We start from the raw sequence: 15495 nt of genomic DNA, 5'->3' as shown, positions 1-15495 counted from the left end.
AAAAATTAGAAAAAGGCACTTAAGGGTTAATAAATTCATGGCAATTAACCCAATCAAGTCTGCATCAGCTGGAAAATTCCTAGTAAAATTGATTGTTGCCAGTTATATTATTTATTTCATTTAAGTCAAATTGCGTTTAAAGTCCTTTATGGAAAGAAGCCAGGGATTTTCCAAGCACTTTGAGCTGGGGCTGTTTTTGTAAACTTAGATTGAATTTTTAATATGCTTGTTCAGCAAAGCTGTACATTGATGAAGCTGGGGGTCTTGTGGGTGTTCAGAGGGCAAAGCTCTCAAAAATTCTTAAATAATTAGTTATTCTTGCTCATAAACAACAAAAAGGGTTAATTTCGCTAGAAAAATCTCATTTATTTTGGATTCAGTTTAAAAAATTCAATCTTAGATTGAGTATTTTGGCTGGTATACAGACATAAAAAAGTGCTTGGTAAAATCCTTGGAAGCTAATCTGAAAAGTATGATTAAAAGCCCTTTTCATTGTGTTTATCAATTTACAGAATGATAATTTTCTCCAATATGTTTTTGTTTAGAAAAACTATAAATACAAACTTCGCTGAACTTCGTAATGCAACATGTTTGTAAAAGAATTTTACCATTTTTCGGAAGGAATACAAGGAGTAGTTTTAGGGGCTATTCATCTGTTGATGTTGAGGTCAGAGATCACATAACAAAGGCAATCACAAAAAACCAACCTGTCATAGCTCTTGAATCGACAATTATTACACATGGCATGCCTTTTCCACAGAACCTAAGGTATGCCTCATTATCTGATTTTTTAATTGGTATCAGTTTTCTACTGTTGACCTGTTGATCTAATGAAAAAATAACTGTTAAATATAATGATAAAAACCTTTTCTTTTAAATCTCTAGAACAGCATTGAGTGTTGAAAATATTTTGCAAAGGAGAGGTGTGGTTCCTGCAACAATTGGTATTGTCCATGGAAAACTAATAGTAGGTACTGTATGTTTAAGTTTTTTGAAAATTTTAAAATCTTGTTATATCATGTTGCATATGCAGGTCTATGTCATGTTTACTTTAACCTATATTCAATAATCTTGTACTGGATTTAGATATTTAAACATGTCAAAATTAAAAAAATTTGTGTGTGTAGAGGTGGCATGGAATTTTTTAAAAGACTCAATGCATAATCCACACATGACAAAGCTTGCTTTAATTTTCTCTAGAAGATTTAAAGTCAAGTTTTAATTTATTGTTGAGGTCTTGTGGCTACCTTATTGGAACTAATTTCTGGGGAATTATTTTGGCATTTTTCGCAGTTTTTGGTCAAAATCATGAAAATTTGAGCCCACAAAAAAAATTTGAGGGTTAAAAACCACGAAAATTAATTCCCGTGAAATACAATTTTTTACAATTTTTTACAATCAAAAAATTTGAAAAATCCCTAAGAAAATTTGTACAAAAAAGGGCAAAACCACAAAAAACTAAAACCTGCGAAAATTCCAGAATGAAAAAAAAACGCGAAAATTAAAACCCGCAAAATGCAATTTTTCAAATATTTTTTCCAACTGCAAAAATTAGTTCCAATAAGGTAATTAAGACAATAATGAGCTTGAAAAACGTTATACTTGTTCAAATGAATCATCAAAATAAAAGGAAGGCTGGACTTATTAAGTGAAAAAAGTGCAGGTAGAATTTTTTTTATATTTTCAGCAATAATTCAATGTGTAATGCTTTTGTATAAAAACATGTTGATAATAGCTACAAAAAATGATTTGCAATTTCAGTGGAGCACTCCTTAAGTCATCTTTCGATTGAGTTACTGATACAGGCATTTTCAGAATTAGAGCAAAAAAGCTGTACAGTTTTTTTCTTCATTTCTAAACTTTTATAAATTAACCCATGTCGATCTGTCATTCAAAATTCAGATTTTCTTATTCAGATATTCCCTTCTGTCATTTTTTGGGAAAATTAGTATTTTTTGCAATTTGCTTGGTATTTTTTTCAGATTTTTGGACCTCAGAGGTCCTTTAAATTAATCGCCGTTCGTTCGTTTGTTCGTCTGTTACCAGCTTTTCTCGGGATTGGCTAATTAGTTTTTTTGCACAGTGATGAAAAATGGTGATGCCCAAAAAGTGACGGAGCCTGATTTTTGAGAAAAAGACTTATGTCAGAAAAACTGGCATTTTGGCATTTTCTCGTGATTTCATTATTATTTTTTCCCTAGTTTTTGCCCAAAGATTTGTGTTAGTAAATGCCAAAAATGCGGCTGATTCAGATTTCTTTTTTTCCTACTCCCCTTCCCTCTCCACCCATCAACAATCTATGACGAAATTTAATGCGTTATGCATTTTTGCTAAATGCTATATTTTCAGACATTTTTCTCCTCTTTGTAACTTTCATCATCAGGTAGCTCCATTCAGCATCTAGCTTATTTTAATTTGCTTTTTGGACCTACCGGGAGGTCCCATCATCAATCAATGATGAATTTTTTGCGTTATGCATTTACGCTAAACGCTATGTTTTCTGACTAATTTTTTTCATTTTTCTCCTTGTATTGTTATTTAACTTTCGTCATCAGGTAGGTCCATTCAGCATCTAGCTTGTTTTACTATTGTTGTCATTTTTTCTATTCTTATTACATTAGCCTTCAAGTAGGTCCATTCAGGATGTAGCTTGTTGATTTTTTTCTATTTTGTAATTTTTCACTCTTGAATGTCTTTTAATTGTACAAAACCACTATTTGATTCAAATTATATCAGAAGTTACATCCTTTTTGTCTCTGCTGCAGATTATATACAGACTTAAGTCCTTCATGTCCCAACCCTGAAATTTTTTAACTTTTCTCCCTTGTTTGAAGGTTTGAGTGATAAAGAAATGGAATACCTAGCACAAACAGATGACTGCATCAAAGCATCAAGAAGAGACTTGTCTTATGTTTTGAGTAAGGTAAGTGAAATGTGTTTTTTTCACCTTAATCCCTTTGATTTTTGCAGTCTTTCATTTTTGCTCAGAAAATGTGCACACTAATTAAACCCAGTTTGTAAAAGGCCTATTTTTGCGCACTCAGCTGAGTTAAAATTGAAAGGTGTGCACATTTTAGTAATCGTTTTAGCTCTTTTATAAGTGCTCTTTTTAGGTTAACTATATCTCTAGGTTACGAGATCTAGCTAAACTGCAGGTTAAAAATGAGTAAAACTTCAGTTTTCCTCCTAAATTAAAGAGTAATCAAATATCTAGATATCAAATATCTAAAATTAATTGGATTAATTTATATAGCTGTTTTCTTACTTTCTTTTAGTTTAAAGTGCTATCTTATCTGCTCCCTTGAAAATATTAATTAAATTAGATAATTATGTTTTCAATGTTTTTCACATGATGCAAGACAAGTATTTTATACTTTTAATGTTTAGAAGACCAATGGCGGCACTACAGTGTCCGCTACAATGTTTGCAGCCGAAATTGCCAAAATCCCAATATTTGTTACTGGAGGTATTGGAGGTGTTCATAGAGAAGCTGAAAAAAGTAAGAATGAAGTACCCTTTTTACAACTGGGTATAATTGGCTCTTCAATTTTAAATGTAATTTTTAACAGTCTACCTAATAAATATGATTTTGATGTCCTGTAAGCAATTTTTACAGGGTTGGCAAACAATATTTCCTCCAGGATGCAATGTGCACTTATTATTTTCCCCCTATTTTCCCCCTATTCTCACTTTCCAATGAAATCTATTCTGATTTTCTGACTTTCTCAAGTGTTTCTAACTAATTTCTGTGTATTTTTCTAATATTTGCTTGTATTTGTGAAAAAGGTCTCTAATCCCAGCTCTCCTTATTCAAGCAGCTTTGGTTTACAAACCGAGATATGGCAAAATACGGTCATTCACTAATACTTATAGCATGGAATTTACAGATCTTAATTAAAATAGCTCCCGACCCTATCGGTACCCCTACATCTTATGGATACTAAGTTTAAGTCACACATGGTACGAGTGCCCTTAAGAAGGCCCGCAGCCGTATATTGTGACTCTCCAGCTCTAACCCTAACCTTAACTGACAAAAACCGAATCCGCCCCCCTTAGATCTTTATATTGAAAAATTTGACTTGCACCCTGGAGGATGATATCCTTTCTACAGGTTCTGGCTATATTGATGCCTCTTCTGGTAGTATACTAAAAGTTCGACAGTTGATCCAGACCAAGGAATTACTTGGCTAATCTTTACTCAGGAAGGTGTAAACAGGGTATTACTTTAATCTGCTTTAATTAGAATAATTTTGGCTTGGATTAAATTTCGCAGTTGAGCTCATCTGCAAAATTTTTATATTTCGCAGGGACTTAATAAGTTTGCAGATGACTCTATTGTGAGATAATATTTTCACGATTTTGTGCCATTTTATTTAGTTATTTTAGCTGCCAAACTATGCATATTGATTGTGAAATACGCATTATTAACGTCTCTTTGGACGGTAAACATTTTTAAAAGTGATCTTTTGACATTTTTTGGAATTTAATTCAAAAAAATCTTGCGGAAAAGACATGGGGATTTCTTTTTGCGGATGACAACCAAATCCGAGAGATTTATGAAATTTAATTCCCGCAAAAATTAGTCCTATTAAAGTAAGGCAGTTCTTTTTTGTGAATTCTCATTTTTACTACCAAGTGTTTCAAAAAAAATGTACAACAAGCGTGAACCGAGAGTCTGAAAAAACTAAGAATGTTATCCATTTCAACTTGCGGTATTACTTTGAGCTACTGTACATTAAAAATTTGATTCAATCTTTATTGAAAGTGATGAGTCATTATTAGGTAGGTCTCTTCCAACTTTTAATCCAGGTGGTTCAGTCGAGGGAACAGTAAGTGCAAAATTCAAAAATAATTATCCGAAGATTCAGTGAAAACATTGTTCATAATTTTTTCTGTTTTAGCCTTTGATATCAGTGCTGATCTGACGGAACTTGGAAAGACACCAGTCACTGTTATATGTGCTGGGGTCAAATCAATTTTAGATATACCACTGACACTAGAATACTTGGTGAGATTACATACACATTTTGAATTAACCTGGTAATCTAAGAATACAATTTTAAGGGATGGTAATGTGCTTGTGTAGTGAGAATTCGTTATATCTGATAATCTGTGTAAAGTTGATGACGCTAAATAGAATAGGAAATTCTTGCACTCTCTCTTTTTGTAAATTTGATTTGTGTAATGAAACTTGAAATTTGCTTGTAACAACGTTCTTTCGATTTTTAGGAAACACAGGGTGTCCCCGTTATAAGTTATTCAAAGTCCAAAGATTTTCCATCCTTCTTTTCTTCAAAAAGTGGATACAAGGTGAGATTGAAAGGTTTAATCGCACAATGGGTTATTTTTTCTTATTTGGCACGCCCTCAAAGAGAGCAATTAATCGCTAATTGCATCCTATAGAGAGCAATAAATCGTTAATCACACTATTCAATGCCGCGCCAATGTTTACAAAATTGATTTTAATGTTTTTTCTTACATTTTTTTTACATCGAACGTTTTAATTGCATTTAAAATTAATTTTATGAGAAAGAAAATCAATAAACAACAATAAAAGAAAGACATAAAAAGAAGAAACTCTCAGTGTAATTTCTGTAATTGACTTTCCTAACTGGGAAAAAGCAGCGAAAGCCATTGTGCGATTAGCTCGTAATCACATAATAACTCGTACGATTCGAAAATTGCACTCGTGATTGTTTTGTTTCGAATTTTCCTCGTCCTTTCCGGTCCTTTTTAAAGGACCTGGAATAAAAAAAAAATCACTCGTGCAATTATATTCGAATTGCACTCGTTATCATGTGATTACATTTACTTATTGCATATTGTTACTATATTTTAGATAAAGGTAGCCATAAGTTGTGTTGATAATGAGCGGAATAACAAGGAAAATGTTAAACTTTTAAAACTTGGGCTAAAGATTTCTTGTTGTTTTATTTTTCAAAAAGGCACCTTACAACCTAGAAAACCCATCTGAAGTTGCAAGTCTAATTTGTAAGTATTGTAAAGATATGTCAAGCACTATGATGGTGTGGTATAGACATTACTCTCAGGTGCCTAATGAACGAGCCCGACGCCTCTTATTTTTTCGATTCTTTTCCAACTCCCCCCCCCCCAGGATTTTATTTAAATAGAACCCCCGGATTATTAATTTTTGAAATATTTTCAGCTGCCTTAATTTGCTCTAAATAGTTAGGTTTTTGTCTATAATTACCTTATTTTTGGTGGTGTTTAGAGGCCAACCCCTTGTTTATTTAGACCCCCGTTTATTAACTTTTGAAGATTTTTCCAACCCTCCCCATGTTTATTCTGACCAGCCCGTTTAATTGGGCACCTGTGAGTAGTCATGCTCAGGGGTGTAAACCTCATCTCGTTGGAGTGATGATATAACACCATCAGCGCTATATTCCTGTAAAGACTCTTCCTAATCATAAGATGGTACTACCAAGGGTTGACCTTGGATTGGGCAATTATTCAAATTGAAAACGTTTATTATCCTTCTCCAATTTAATGTTCTCCCTATTTTTGTTGCTTTTGTTCTCACGAAAGAATACGCTGTACCAGTGTTTTGATTGATTTTATGGAATTTGGAATATTGAGTGAAATAGAAATCATGCCAAAACTCTTCCATGCTTTTCAAATTAATTACCTTTGTTCTTGTGCTATAGATAACCAGAAGAACGTGCTGGATTTAAAAAGCGGAGTTGTTGTGGCTGTTCCCATACCATCAGCTTTCTCTGCAGATAATGATGAAATTGAATCTGTCATACAGCAATCTCTTGAACAAGCAAAGTCAGTATTGGTGAAACCTCTCTAGATCTTTTAGAATAGAAATGAAGAAAGAATGTTTCTTTTTGTAATGGAATTCTTCAAACATTAAAAAAAAATCTTTAAATTTTGTGATGTCCATCGTAGTTAATAAATCTTGAATAGTTTATGAAGCAATCATCGCTTGTGAAGAATGCTCGTTGTGATGCATCTTTTCAATTCTACCAAAACAAAATTTTGTTAGCGAAAGAGGCTCTTTTATCTATTTCGATAATTCGTATAATTAAATCATCTTTAATTTAGATGTTCACCTTTATTTTCTTTAGAGAACAAGGCATTCAAGGGAAAGAGATCACACCATTTGTTCTGGAAAGTGTATCACAAATTTCCAAAGGGGAATCTCTCGAAGCTAGTATCTTTTCAAAACTTAAATGATTTGTCAAAAAATTTTTTGAAACTTAATAATTATTGTCATCATACTGTAGAGTCGACTGCTAAATAATCTTCTGGTCAATGGTAGGACACGGTGCTTCGTAAGTGAATTTTACCTTAACCGCCAACCTTCAAAATCAACCATTCTACACCATAAAGACATCAAATTGATTGAAAACAATGCATCAGTAGGCGCTGACATTGCATTGGAGTATTGCAAACTTCTTAATAACGCTCAGCAATCACCACATACACAGCAAGATCATCCCATGTTGCAATCCTCTTCCAATATTGATGAGCTGTTATCTGATCAAAGGAATGTAACTGAGAAAACGTCAAGCGACTATTCACCTCGCAATGGGACTTTCAGTGGTACTAAGCGACCTGTGAGTTACTTATCTCTCCTTTTGAACTGATTGGTTACTTTTAAATTGCTTAAGTCCTTAGGGGTAACTGCATGAATATTGATCTCACTCCCTTTCCCAGGTGTGGTGAAAGATCAGTCGTCTCAGAATATAGCTTTTGGACGTGAATTATACTGTATATGATATTTGTCCTATGTTTAATTAAGGTTGTTATCGGCAGTGCTGTTTTGGACTTGAAAACAACCATTGAAGAAGAAAGATCCAATGTCGTAAGTTGAACCGAAATCATTTTGAACTACCCGCTTCCGACGCTTGTGACTTTAATATGCTTTTAATTTTTATGGTTCATGGTTCATTGCCAAGTATAACGTGTTTTTATCTGCGGTTGGTTGAATGTGCTCTCACCTGTATTTACCTCCATTCAAGCCTTTCGATTCCGATTTTCACTTTAATTGCACTCTAATGCTAATGCTGAATAATTTCTTTCAATAAATTAATTTCATTTGATTTGATTCAAGGCAGAAGCAACGAATTCCGGAAGCGTCAACATCTCGGTCGGTGGTGTTGGGAGAAATATTGCAGGTACACATCCCGCTTCTTTTGTGAAGAGTTGATACTTTGTGCCGGCAGCCAAGTTATCTAGTATTTTAAGAGAGTCATTCGATCGGCAATCTATGAAGGGAGAGGATTCCAAACCACGGGAACATCTGGTTTTTGGTGTTGGCGTCTTTCGGTTTCTCGGCCATCACACTTTTTACTATATTAAGGTAATTGTTTTGCTTGTTGTTCTTGCCTAGTTGATAGAACTTGTTGACTTTCGCTTATTCGGGGGAATCTTCTTTGTTCGAATTACAGAGAGATTCGAATAATAGAAAATATTTTAAGAGGGTGTCTCCTTGAAGGGGACTGGAAACAAGTTCGAAAGATTCAAATAAACGAGAGTTTACTGTATATTGCCTTTCAGAATTTCTTGCTCGCTGTGACATGGATCCTCTTTTCATCACCAAACTTGGACGCGACATGCAAGGAGAAATTGTTCAAAACGAAATGAAAAACCTTAACATGGTAAGAAATGTCAAATTTCCTTCGGAAGAGAGTAATCAAGAGTGTCTTTGATTTTAACTTTCCTAAAGGCTACAAAGAAGGTTCAATTTCAGAAAACAAGTCTCGATAAGGGAACCAAAATTCAGCAAATCGTTTTCTTTTTCCACATTTTAATCCTTTAAATGCCGACATGAGAGATTTCACTCTATTATTGCCGACCCAAAAAAATATCAGCGTTTTGATTGGTCGAGAGCATCGAGATATTTGCGATGTTTCATATTTCTCTAGTATAGAAATATGACCGCATTGACTTTTGGGGGACTGGGTAAGCGGCAGGAGAAAAACCAAAACAAAACAGCTAAAATCAAATTAGTGAGAGCTACAATGTTTTTCGTGTGCACAGAGTTGTTAAAAGCAAACTAACTTTTTTAAATGATCAATTAGTAAGTAAGTCTGTGACCGCAGTCGGAGGCGACCCAAAGGCTCCTCTTTCGATAGCTATCTACCCGAAGGTAGGGGAGGGCGCTACTCTTTCTCCCTGGATTTCTCCACTTACCCATGATCCTTCTCTTAGTTGCTGAGCATCAAGCAGAGAGGCATCAAGTACCATTTTGGGAATCTTTGGTATGACCCGGCTGGGGGTTGAACCCACAACCTTGCGAACCGTAGCCGGATGCTCTACCACTGTACTACGGTCGCTAATGATAAATTAAGTAAGCCTATAAGATCACAAAAAGGAGTGGTGAGAACAATTTTGACCATTTTGCTGGTCCCCATGTGACGTCATCACTTTTGCTGAGGCTTGAAAATGAAACATCGCGGAGAATGCAAGTCGAACTTTTTGACGTTCATCAAATCCGGGGGTTTGACGTCACTTTTTTGACGTCAATAAAAGAGAATTTTGAATTTTTTAGCTGTTTTCATCACATGTTGCTCGAATTATTTAGAGATTTTTGAAAGTTTTACATGCTAAATTTTGTATATTTGAACTGTCTGATCTTTCTTCTCTCTGGCAATACTAAATTTGTCTGTGAGTTGATTCTTGATAAAAAGATTCAGTATTCTGTAAAAAGACAAGTTTTTTCCCATGTTTAACGAAAATTGACAAAATTTCAGGGTTTAAAGAGGTAGGAGAAATCTGCCTTTTAATTATACTAATATATAGAAAGGAAGATCAGTTCTAGCTCTTTCCAACGATGTATAAATATTGTAAAGCATTTTCACTATGCCAGCTAGGCTCAAAGATTCCTCCTGTCGAAAAGACAAAAAAAGATTTTAGCTCAAAAAATTGACGTTGCCAATAGAAAAGGCCAGTAGAAAATACTGGAACCAGAAATGAATTATGCAAATAAATCATGTCAAAGAGGATGAAAAATGCCAAAAAATGATGTATTGATGTCTATAGGTTGTAACTCATTTCATCTATGCTTTTTTGTCTGTTTTTGTATTAGCAGGAAAAGAGATTTACCAAAGAGAAAAAAACTCTTGTGCGAAAGGTCCGAAAAGTGCAGAAAATCGGGAGAAAATCTAAATGATATCTTGCACAAAAAAAAACAACTTTTTACCTCCTACCTAGACTAATTCTGGCATTTCTCAAACTCTCAAACAAACACTCACTTTCCTTTGAAATCCATGGTATCGAATCTTTCGTCTTGCCACTTTTTTGATCAAAGTTAAAAGTTAAAAAAGTTTCCTTCAAAATCGAAATTCAGAAGGACAAAAAAGATGCAGTGAAAACTGAAATTACATCCCATAGAAAAATATTCATTTTTTCTATGTACACCTACCTGAACCATAACATCACATAAAACCAATCTCTAAACAGAATTTAGTTCTATTTTCCAAAATAAAATGATAAGAAATATAAAATCAAAGGCTTCTTTGAATGATGTGATCTCTTCGAACTTCAGAACTCAAATGTAGATTGCAACATTTTGTTGACATTTCGACATTTTGACATTCGAATGTTTTTTTAGAATTCGAACGTTTTGATTGGCGTAGATTCGAAAGCGCGCGAAATAGCATCGCAATGACTTCTTCTCGAAATGTCAAGAAATTCAAGCTGCATTCTCTGCGATGAGTGAAAATTAGAAGCTCATATATAGCTCAAATGATATTTATCCAAGGATTCCAAAAAATATCACAACATATACCTGAAATCCAACAGTACCAGACAATTTCAAAAAATACATGTATATACATGTATATACCTGAAAATCAATATATGAGAAGCTATAAAGGAAAATAGCTCAAAAAATGACGTCATCGGCAATTAAAAAATCGTCAAAATCGAATAATTTTTGTTTCATTTGAGAGAGGACCTGCTTGGGAGCAAAAATTATTACTACGGAAAACCTTGAATTTCACTTGATAGGAAATTATTCTGTGAAATGCGTTTGACTTGACTCTCAAAAAGATTACTGGGCGTGCCCGAAGCTAAGCTTTCGCAGGCAAATTTAATGAATTACAAATTTCCTGACAGGGGCTTATAAGGAGAAATTCAGATTTTTTTAGTAATATTTTTTGTTCACTAGATGGTCCTCTTTCAAACCAAACAAAAAATTTTCGATTTTGACGATTTTTTTTATTGTCTTTGACGTCATCGATGACGTCATTTTTTAAGATATTTTCCTTTATAGCTTCTCAAATATTGATTTTCAGGTACCGGGTGTCTCTGAAAAAACTTCCCCCTGTTTGATTCAAAATTGCGAAAAAGTGAAAAAACATATTAGCTTGATTTTTTCGAAATCGTTTATAGGAGGTTTTAACTTAAATTTTGGTATATCAAACTTTAAAATTGCTTCATTAGATCAAAAGTTATGACAAAAAGAGTAAAAAAATTGTTTTCAAAAAGAGCGCAAAAAGACGAAAAAACAGGGTATAAAAACATTCGAAACTACACAGAAGAAGAAAGGCGGAAGTACGTTTGAAAGCAAAAACAAAAAGAGATTTATATCAGGACAATTTTTTTGAGTCGACAATAAATTAGTTATCACATGACTTCTCGTGCAATACTCGTAAAATATTTCTGTTATTGCACTCGAAGTCATGCGATAACTTGTACTTATCCACGGTTCTTTTATTGAACTACAAAATATTTTTTTCAACTCAAAGTAAACACAAATCACTTAATTTTTTGATATTTTTCAGAAAATCAAGCCAAATGCGATGGTAAACACTGCAGATGTATTATTATTATATCCCGAATATTTTTTTTTCAGGATACATCAGGCGTATACTGGTCACGTGTGTACAAGACAGCCACTTATAACGTAGTGACGTCAGAGGCGACTGGTGAACTTCTATTGGCTGTTGGAGATATGAAGATTAATGACAGTCTGTCCACAAGTCTAGTAAGCTTTTAAGTAGAAGTATAGTTTTGAAAATCTTAAAGTACTGACTGATATTATTCCCATATATCTTAAATATTTATAAACTGTAGACTTCCTACAACATAAATTTTGCCACAATGTTCTCCCTTTTCATTGGATTTGATGAAATGCCGCATGCCGACTGCAGCACTGGCCAACTTTGTCGGCCGGCTAAAACTTAACACATCTGAGCATTTTTGGGATGGAGTGTCCGTGGTAATGATGTTAAAGCTCAGTGGTCGACATAATGAAAAAGACTATATTGTTGTTTCTGTTGAACAAATGAATTTCTGCTCTACCTAGATCACGTCATGGGAAAAAGAAATTCGCAACGCCTCTATCGTTGTTTTGGATGCTAACCTACCCAAAGAAAATCTTCATACAGCTATCGAAATATGTCAAAGATATAAAGTCCCAGGTGTGTTTTACTTTATGATTTAAAATAAAAACATCAAAAAGTCTCATAAGTTTTAAGTTCATAATCCAATCAATTTGACAAAGTATCTTTTAACCCTTTCTGCCCCGTGGGGGGGAGGCACAATGTGCTCCCCCTGCCAGAATTTTTTCCTATAACTTTTGAATGGCTTAACAAAACTTTTTGAAACTTCTTGACTTCTCTGAAGATTCAGTTTTACAAATTAATTCGAAAAAAGAGATTCAAATTTAACCCATGTCAGCCACAGCAGCGGTAACTGCCCAAACCGCCCAAATCCCGAAATCAATAAATTGCCATAAAATTTGAACCATTGGGCAATATGATCTGAAATTTTGTACTATCTGATATAGAACAAGACTGCATAAAAAGATTTTAAGAAACTCCGGCTCTTTTAAATGGGACTTCGACTAACTTTTTGTGAAACCCCATCTAAAATTTGGGAAACCCCCTTATAATCTTGGGAAGCTCTGGCTTGGTTTTGGGAAACTCCGTCTAAAATTTGGGAGACTCCAGCTTGATTTTGGGAAACTCCGGTTGTTTTTTCAAGAGAAATTTTGAGCCTTCAGGGCCATCGTAGTTTGGTTTTTCAAAGTAACCGCTAGACCCCCTGAAAGGTAGCTTTTCTACTGACAACCTCGGAGTTGTAATGACGTATTGCTTGATATCGTGTGGTTACCTTCTTCAATCTCGAAATAACTCTGCTGATTGATTTTTAAAACAACCAACTTCCGGAAATATTTCCAAATGTGATAAGTGGTGGTCGGAATTTAGTTTGACCGCAACAGGGTGTCGATAGGACGACAGTCTTTCATTACTTATTCAGTTACAAGACTGTAGGACCATCCGCTTACAAGCCTCACGTCAGAAAAGAGAATATTATAGTATAAAAGTACATAATCTGTGAAAAACCCTAAAAGTAAAGTAGCATGCATGAACATCTTCTGATAGTTTTCTTTCTTTCATCTTAATACGGTGTCATTTCCATACGTTTTCAGTCTGGTACGAACCGACGTGTTTCACCAAATCACCGAGGCCCTTCATGGGCGGGATAACGCCCAACATTGACTTTGCATGTCCAAATTTCGTTGAGCTAAACGCAATGCATCACGCTCTAAAAGGTGGTCAAATGTCTAATCTGGAAATGGAAGAGAATCTCTCGACTTCAGACATTCTTAAAAAGAGTATAGAACTTTCAAAAGATTTTCGAAGCTATATCCCGAACTTGCTGGTTACTCTCGGCAAAGATGGCTTGCTACTCGTCTCTTCAAGGAGAGCCAGGTTTGGTGAAGGAGAGAACCAAAGCGTCGCGTATCTTCACTACCCAGCCGTCCCTGGCCATTTGGCGCCGGTCGAGGTGAAGAACGTCAGTGGTGCCGGTGATAGGTAAGTTATAACAAGTGATGCCCTTTATAAATAATCAAGATTTTGATGTAAAATATGAAATAGAAATATTTTGGTTATAGCTGGTTCGGCTATGAAGGCTGTAGCCTAGAAGAACTTCAGTATTTTCAAGGTTGAAAAAGTGATACCGTTTTTAATATGATTGATCACAAAATATATTTATTCTTCAATATTTTCTTTATTATCCTCCTGTTTCAGCCTTGCCGGTGGAATTCTCTATGGTTACTTAAATGGCTACGATAAAGACACTTGTATCAAAGCTGGTCTACTTGGCGCATACAAAAGCTTGAAAGCCACGTCAGCGATTTCTGATGAAATTGAACCATCACTTTTGACATATGAAGCTGTTCAAAAATGGGCAAACTTCAATCCAAGATCTCTTTTTGATTCCTCGTGAGGACTGGGATTGAATACTCGAGTTTTTTGGAATGGATTGAATTGGATGGATGGTTTGGTTTGATTGAAGTGTGATTCATATCAGATCTTTCTGTAGCATTGATTCCGATAAAGAGACCTGGAGAAAGACGCTGCATAATGAAAATGACTTCTAGAAATTGATGGACTATAAAAATGTATTTTAAATTGTTTCTGTTTCGTTAGTGTTTTGGTCTGGTACAAAATGTGCAGTCATTTTGAAACACTGCTGCTCTTGAGAAGAAAACCTTATTGAGAAGATTAATAATTTTATCTAAAAGCTTTTTCACATGTACGTAAAAATCATACTTAAAGGCCTTACCGAAGATCGCGCACAAGTCTGTTTTTTGGGAATTTCCATGAGAAATGAAGACTTTTCCTCTGGCCAAAAATTTTCCCAGCCTTCTCTGCCTAGTTCAAATTTACATTCAAATGGCAACTGCAATCCAATTTCTGTAAACAAAGAAATATAGATGCTTTTTTTTTGCATTTTGATCGATGAATCGAAAATGTGGTAACTTTTCTTATGTCCATACTGGTAACCAATTGTAAACATTTTTTTTTCATGCAGAATGCCTCGATAATTAATATTTTGATTGGCAAAGAGCAATTGGAAATAATTAGTTTTTTGTAATATACTATTTTTCTATAAGAAAAGCTTTAGCTTTTTAACGCCTTTTTTATGGAAACTACCGGGTGCACCAAAAAAAAGTATACAACTTTGTCGAGACATTGTGAGCTTCAGGGTTTAAATTTTTTGTTCATTCTTTTTTTATTGTATAGAGGATGCTCTAACTTGAATTTTGAGCTATCATACATTAAGTTTGAAAAAGTAGTTCGAAAGTTATTTCCAAAAAACTGACTTTTTTTCCATGTCGAAATTTCAATAAATCATTAAAAACAGCAATCACGCTATAAATAAGACAAAATGACAAAAACACAGTTTCATTGTTTTTTTTATTCCTTTTTCTCTCATCTTATATTTTGCCAACAGTTTGTCCATCTTATTTGCACGTCATGAACATTTCCAACACCAGCAAACTCAATGTACACCCAAGTTCTTTGAGCAACTAGTCGAGGAATGGTGATCTATTTTTTTCAAAAACTTTCTCGCATAGCACACACATAACATCAAAACCTCTCTTTGAGATTTCCAAAAAAAATTTCAGTCTTTTCAAAAATATTATCCCACGTGGGAATAGCTTGTTTACCATATTCTTAAATTCCGCAACGGGTTTTGATGAACACAGTTGCATTTTTTTGGTAT

At 34.4% G+C, this 15495-nt stretch overlaps 1 protein-coding gene across 2 annotated transcripts; it reads left to right on the top strand.

Moving 5' to 3' along the window:
* The first annotated feature begins 546 nt into the window (after positions 1-546).
* Positions 547-14684, top strand: LOC136805125 (uncharacterized). 2 transcript variants are annotated; one of them, XM_067061686.1, is made up of 17 exons: positions 547-768; positions 886-971; positions 2835-2923; positions 3388-3499; positions 4902-5008; positions 5230-5310; positions 5946-5991; positions 6666-6789; positions 7092-7177; positions 7357-7583; positions 7769-7831; positions 8081-8144; positions 8527-8627; positions 11828-11959; positions 12281-12395; positions 13409-13796; positions 14013-14684. In XM_067061686.1, the coding sequence occupies exons 1-17, from the start codon at positions 581-583 to the stop codon at positions 14209-14211; spliced, it is 2208 nt and encodes a 735-aa protein (XP_066917787.1). In that variant the 5' UTR covers positions 547-580; the 3' UTR covers positions 14212-14684. The 2 variants fall into 2 exon arrangements, with proteins under 2 accessions (XP_066917787.1, XP_066917794.1); XM_067061693.1 differs by lacking the exon at positions 547-768 and having other exon boundaries at positions 884-967.
* The last annotated feature ends 811 nt before the right edge of the window (positions 14685-15495 follow it).

Source organism: Clytia hemisphaerica, unplaced genomic scaffold (assembly GCF_902728285.1).
Source record: "Clytia hemisphaerica strain Z4C2 unplaced genomic scaffold, Clytia hemisphaerica genome assembly, whole genome shotgun sequence".
Lineage (NCBI taxonomy): Eukaryota > Metazoa > Cnidaria > Hydrozoa > Leptothecata > Clytiidae > Clytia > Clytia hemisphaerica.
The sequence above is the reverse complement of the archived record's forward strand: the minus strand, read 5'-3'. Positions and strand labels throughout refer to the sequence as shown.